Raw genomic sequence first — 6887 nt, 5'->3', positions numbered from 1 at the left:
CCGAGTGCTCACCGTTCGCTTCCCCCGGAAACGGCGGCCCGCACCCGCCGCGTTCCGCCGCCAGGGCTCCTGCGCCGCGGCCTCTGGCTCTGAGCGCGGCGGCCCGGGTGCGGCATGGAGGCCAAGCGCGGGTCCACGCCGGCTACCGGCGGCGCGTGGTCGGTGTCGGCCGAGGAGACCGAAAAGTGGATGGAGCAGGCCATGCAAATGGTAAGGGGGTAGGAGGTGGAAGCATAGTGTGGGAACTTTCTCCGGCGCATCCCGACCCGAGTATTTGAATAAATGTTTCCATAACCGTTTCCATAATCTCAGTGGCGCTCACATTCTAGGTAAACAGCTGGCTTTACTGTCCTGAAATTTTCTTTGGCTCATTCTTACAGTGGCTCCGGGGAAGGAAGAAAGGAGATACAGAAATTATTTCTTTTTCACTGGCTTGAAATGTGCGCCAAACTTATCCCTGTTCAGGGGCTGATGGCACGTGTGTGCTGCGTCCCCTTCTTTTCTGTAGACACACTCGTAGGTCCACGAAGTTACATCATTTTGTATTTAGACCCCTTGCACCTATACACTAGAAGAGAGGAAGCTGAGGATGTTTCTGGGAGAGAGCAGTGTCAAAACAAGTCCCTGTACAGTCAGATTCTACCATTAATTCACTCATCCATCCACCCTAGCTGCCTTTTGTCCTTGTACTTCTTTCCGTTGCTCCCTTCAGGACTCCTGATTAAGGAGGGCTCCAATCAGTTTTGTGTATAATCCAAGCTTTACGCATAATTATGTGTGCCAGGGAACTCTTTAATAGGGCTAAAAGTGTGTCTGTCATATATGTATATAAATCATGCACATGCGCATATATGCGTATACTTTCTTTTAAACTTGTTTTTCATACTTTTCTGAAAGTGACTCACAGTTAAAAAAAATTCTATTTTGTGTTACAACTCAGGAAACACCGTTATAACTGAAACAAAAGTTTCACAAAACAGTACTTCACCTTCTTAGGTACGGTTTTCCTGGTATTTCTCTTTTATTGCATCTTGGAAAAAATGCTGGTCGTGACCCACTGATTCGATTTCATGACCCATTCTTTAAAGCCTACTTCAAAATTTATTTTCTCCATTAAACTTACAGGGTACATAACTTTCTATCTGCTACTTTAATTAATGTTCACATATGCCTTAAAAATTATGTAATTTGTAATAAAGATTTGTTTGTCCTGAACTCCTTTTATGTTACGAAATTCTCCATGTTGGAGACAAGGAGTATACATGTGATATCAAAATCTCACTTTCCTCCCCCCACCAGTTATTTTAATAATGTCATATGCTAGACAGCTTCTTAATAAGTAGTGACGATAATAAATGCACATGAAGGCTAAACTATCGTAGATTAAGCTTCATTTATATCTTTCTATGGGTGAGAGAGCTGAGGGCAGGGGATGCCAGAATGCCGAGAATTTGGTCTGTTCCATTTGTTTTCATTTGCTTCAGGAGCTCTCAGAGTGTTTATGTGGAGCTTGCTTAGATGAAATGTTGAGAGATGCTGCCATGGAGGACTCAACAGTGGTTTCAGAAACAGCTAAGTTTAATCAGTCATTGAGCTTTTCCATTTTGTGTATCAGAAATGTGTTCTCTTTCCATCCTTTCATATTTGGGGTCTTTATTTTCCTTTAAGCATCTATGGTCCTAATATATTGGAACATTTCACTCACTCATCTCAGCACTATTCTCTAGACTCCTGGACTAAATATATAAGTCTTTTTACTACCTTTTGGTATGACCTTGGGCAAGTCACTTTATCCCCCTAGGGCATCACTTCCTACTGTGTAAAATGAGATGGTTGAACTCCAGATAGCTTCTAAGGATCTCTCTGGCTTTGCCATTTTTGTCTCTTAAGTGGATTATAAACACCTAGGGGTGTGATTACCTAGTTTATCTACACAGAGTCAAGGAGGTTCTTAGTTAGAACTTTTTGTTTTGTTTTGTTTTTTGTTTTTTGTTTTGGCCAATAGTATATGCTTCTTCCAGGCCTTAAACAAAGGGGAAAAAGTGCTTGTCATAAGTCTTGGGCTTTGTCCAATCATTCCCTTGCCATAAAGAAACTTCAGATCTTAAATTACTTCAAAGAACTGTTGAGGTAATTGAAAGTGTATTATGTACTTCTGAGTAGAGTTTACGATTAGACCAGAAGCATAGCTAGTGCCAGATCTGGAGGCAGCACGTTAATCTCTGATGAATGTATACTGAGGAATCTGAAAGTGAAATGTCCAGTATACCTGTAATAGGGAGGATACTAGCATCCTTCTAGCATTTGTACAGAGTTAATGCATTTATATGGCCAATTCAAATAACTGGAGTGTTTGGCCCTGATGTTAGCATTCGCTGGGAGAAGGCCTGGAGGAATTGGAATGGAGATGGACTCCTTAAAATTTACTAGCAAAGGCAGAAGACATAAAGGAAAATGGATAGATTTTGTTATATGAATATTGAAAAAGTCTACATATTAAAAAGATAAGATACAAGGTAACACAGCATATGACAAAGAGGGGAAAATATTTGCAACATATATAGAAGGACAGGTTTGATAACGTTAATATATAAAGAAACTTTACAAATGAATAAGAAAAGATGTATGTCCTAATGTTAAAAAAAAGTCAAAGGATAGGAACATGCCATTTCAAAAGGAAATACAAATAGCTAGCAAGTAAACAAATGTGCAATTTCACTAGTAATAAACTAAGTTCAAATTAAAAAGAGATACAACTTTTCACCTAAGTCGGCAAAGGTGAAAAAAATTTGTAATGCTTGTTGTTGGTAAGGGTGTGTATGTGAGGAATTAGCTAGTTGGTTGCTGAAATTGGGGCAACCTTTCCAGAGGGTGGTTCATATGAAAAAGCCTTAAAACTGACTTTATCCTTTGATCCAGGAATGCCTTTATGTTTTTTTTCCCCAATGAAAACATTATAATGTTTTCTTTTTCTGATTATATAAATAGTTTGTAGTCATAAGGAATTCAAACTGTAAAAGGGATTTAACAAATTAAATAATAATTACCTAAAAATCTGCCATCAGAGATAATGTTTTAAACGCTTCAGAAACATTCTTCCCCATACCTCTCTGCCCATATGTAAACAGGTATATATACTTTTTTCTTATGTTAAAACTCTGTGGTGGGTTTTTAAAAAATTTATTTTTTGATATTTCACACTATTAAATAAATGGAATAATATATTCTCTTTATGACTGGGAATACCTTTAAAAACATATATTTAAATTAAAAATTATTTTTGAATTAAATATTTCTTATTTTGGCTTATTTTCCTCTCACCCCCATCCCATAGTACTTTAATTGCTATGGAATAGATTACCAAAAATGGGGCAAAGTATGTATTTTAAAATCACCTAGACATTCTTAGATTGCCTTTTAGAACCATGCTACCCAATACAGTAGTCACTAGCACTTGTGGCTATTTAAGTTTAAATTAATTAAGATGAAATAAAATTAAATATTCAGTTCCTCAGTCACATTAGCTACATTTCAAATACTCAGTAGCCACATATGACCAGTGGCTACTATATTGGACAGCAGATCAAAGGACATTTCCATTACTGCAGAAAGTTCTGTTGGGTAACACTGGTCTGAAATGGTCACAATTCTATCACTGATATATAAGAATTTTCTGTCCTACCCCTGTTCCCACTAGTCCTGGAATTATCACTCTTTAATATTTGGCAGTGTTATAGATGAGAAGTAACATCTGTGTTGCTTTTTTATTGCTTTTGATAAAGTTATTATACTTCATATAAGGTTATCTACATTTTATTATTGTTTTGTAAAAATCACTATTTTTTATGATGGTTTTCTTTTGGAGAACTAAGCATGTAATAAAGGTTATTGGTTTTATCATCACAGCATGTAATTCTGCGGGTGTAGGTTTAGAAACAAATAGAAGAATAAGTAACAGTATTGCACTCTCATGTTCCAGACACAGTGCTATGCACAGTGTTTCACACTGGCCGTAATAGGTAAGCCCCACAGTAGCCCTACCGTATGAGATATGTCTTATTATTGTCCTCTTTTTCAGTTGGAAACATTGAGGCTTAGAGTTAAGTAAACTTCCCAAAGTCAGGGAGCTGCTAAGGATGGAGCTGTGATTGGAGCCCAGCCACTTGTCTTTATCACCCGCCTGTGCTGTGCTGTTTTTGGATGCTCATTACTCTCAAATATATGGAACTAGATCTCTCTGCCTTTTCCCTGTCATCACACTGACTACTGTATATTGAACATCCTAATTAGACATTTGGATTTTTTTCTCTGTGAATTGCCTAGACATACCGTCCTTTACCCAATTTTATTATTGGTTTTATTTGAAAACATCACAATGCAAGAACCCTTTATATTTTATAGCTCTTTCTAGGAATAATTCACAAGGAGGTGATGGAGATATTATATACTGAAGATATGCAATATTCAAAATATTGTATATTGAAGCTAAAGGGAAGGTCTTCACTTTATTTATAATAGTGAAGAGTTTGAAAAATAGCCACATGTGCTAGTCAAACAAGAGGGGATCAATGAAATGAAGTATAAATATTCATGCAGAGGAGCACTATGTAATCTTAAAAAAAATCATGTGCTGAAAAAATACTGCTCAACACAGGGAAAGGTTTATAATATATTTCTAAATGAAAAAGACAGACTGCTGACCTATATATCTATAGTGTACATCTATTTGACTTTTTAGAAAACTACAAATATGTGCATGGCAGGCATAGGAAAAACCTGAAAAACTTCTGTCACAGAATAACAGTGATCATATTTTGGATTTTTTTTTACCAAGTTTTCTGCCTTGAACACACTTACTTTATATTTAGGAAAATAGAAAAATTGAGACTATATTCTTAGAGAGGCAGAGAGAGAGAAAAGTTGCAAATTTTCTAAGAGAAATCAATTGTATACTATTATAGTATTCCTTTTCTGGGTGCCTCGTATTAGTAGAATGTTGTACTAGTTCTGAGGGAAATTCAAAAAGAAACACAGACACATCTGTTTTAACAAATGTGGCATGATTGTTTCCTATGTGTTAGGCCTTGTGGCATGTGCTAGGCTGAGAAGGTGAGCAAAACAGGTTTGCTAATGCCTGGATCTAGGGCTTGCCTCCCCAAGCCATACTGTTTAATTGATTAAATTAAGCCACGTGCAAATGAAAAGGTTAGTGGTAACAAGTCCAGGGTCCAAAATAAGAGACAGATAAAAAGTGCTATCAGGTAGTAGGTGACCAAGTCCTGAACAAGTCAGTGGAGATAAATTATAGGATGCCTTCTTAACTTTAAAATGGGAAAATGGCATGTGGGTGGGCGGAAAGGAAAAGAAAAGTTGATCAAAGCAGAGGAAAGGTCAAATACAAAGAAATGGAGGACTTGGTCTTGGGTTAGGAGGTGATCCAACTGTCTGCCTAGAACAAGGCTTCCTCAGCAGGGCCCAGGTTTTAGGGGAATCTATAAACCCTGACACTATAGATGAAAATATGTGCTTGCACTTTCTTCATGTGGGAAAGTCCGTAACTCTCATCAGATGCTCAAAGGGGTTCCGAAAAGTTTAAGAACCAAGGACCTGGGAGATTAATGAAAAGCTAGGCTGGTTCAGTTGGCTGGTGGTTGGAAGGATCTCAGTGCCAGGATGAGGAAGTTAACGTTGTCGGGGGAAAAGAGAGCTTCTGAGTCATTAGCAGTAACAGCTGTAGTGCAGTTTATCTTTCCTGTGTTGTTATTTTCTACCTAAGAACTGTTCTGGCTACATTGTCTTTCCCCCTAATTTTGTTCTCTTTTTTAGGAAATATATCAAGAGCCTGTGCACACTGCTGTCTGTCTCCCTCTCCCCTCCTTTTACCACCACAGTCACTAGAAAGTAGTTCATAGGAGTGATGGCTTTAGAGAAGCTACGTGTCGTCCATCTTTGAGCTGTCATTATCTGTAACCGGTGGGCCCTGCCTAGAGGGAAGGAAATGACATTTAAAGAGCAAAAGAAATGACATTAAAAGACATTTAAAGTAGAGACAAGTGTTTGGGCTGGGAACAAGAGAGATTTCATTCTTCAATTGTGAAAGCTGATAATTTATTAATTTATGAAAGACCAAGTTGCCATTTTAAATAGTAACTGAGCCTCGGCCCTTCTCACAAAAGATGAGGTAGTTAAAAACCTACCTGCACACACTTCAGACCCGTCTTGCCTGAGCTCTTGTGCATTCCTAAAGAAATGGTCAGGCTTGACAGAAGAGTTGGTGGGAGCGTTGGGAAATATGAGATGGGAGGGATCGAAAATTCTTTTCAGTTTAATTAAATCTATTTTGAACTTGGCAGTAAAGCAAACATGTATATTTGATATGCGCATATATACACACATATTTTATATACATGTAAACACATGTCTTTTTTTTTTTAATTGGAAAGCATTTCACCTAAACTCACTTCCATGGGGTTTTGGGTTATTCTCACCACTTGCTCCCTAACTCCCCGTTCCAACTGCTCACCCCCTCAGCCTCAGCTTGGCAGGTGAGGCCATGCCTTATCAATAACATTATTTTCCCTTTTAAAACACTCCCATCACTCATATTTTCTCTAATTTGGACAGCAGTGGAAGGCACTTCACAAAAAACAGGTTACCCTGGGTAAGTAGGAAGATAATATTGAGGGGTGGGAAATAGAGTTAAATGGAGATGCGTTTGCTGGAAGGAAAAAAGAAAATCCAGAGGAAAGAATGAAAGGCCAAGCGGGGGCCGCTGGCTGGCGGCCTGCGTGGAGGGGCTGCCAGGCCCTGCAGCGTGGCCCCCTGCTGCCCTCCAGGCAAACAAGTCAGGACTCTTCCTGCCACCTACTCCCTTTACCTTTGCTCTT

At 38.6% G+C, this 6887-nt stretch overlaps 1 protein-coding gene across 5 annotated transcripts in view; it reads left to right on the top strand.

Annotated features, from left to right (window-relative positions):
- Window positions 1-20: 20 nt before the first annotated feature.
- Window positions 21-6887, top strand: part of ADAT2 (adenosine deaminase tRNA specific 2) — a 45543-nt gene continuing 38676 nt past the window's right edge. For 2 of the 5 annotated variants that reach the window (XR_012075061.1, XR_012075060.1), the window contains exon 1: window positions 30-210. Coding sequence is in view for 3 of the 5 variants with exons in the window: in XM_072965958.1 (XP_072822059.1) it covers window positions 115-210 (96 nt within the window). In the remaining 2 variants the exon portion in view is untranslated. Of the gene's footprint in view, window positions 211-6887 lie in introns of all 5 variants that reach the window. The other 3 variants (XM_072965958.1, XM_072965959.1, XM_006197761.4) reach the window with 3 other exon arrangements.

Source organism: Vicugna pacos, chromosome 8 (assembly GCF_048564905.1).
Source record: "Vicugna pacos chromosome 8, VicPac4, whole genome shotgun sequence".
Classification (NCBI taxonomy): domain Eukaryota; kingdom Metazoa; phylum Chordata; class Mammalia; order Artiodactyla; family Camelidae; genus Vicugna; species Vicugna pacos.
This window is presented reverse-complemented; position numbering and strand designations above follow the sequence as displayed.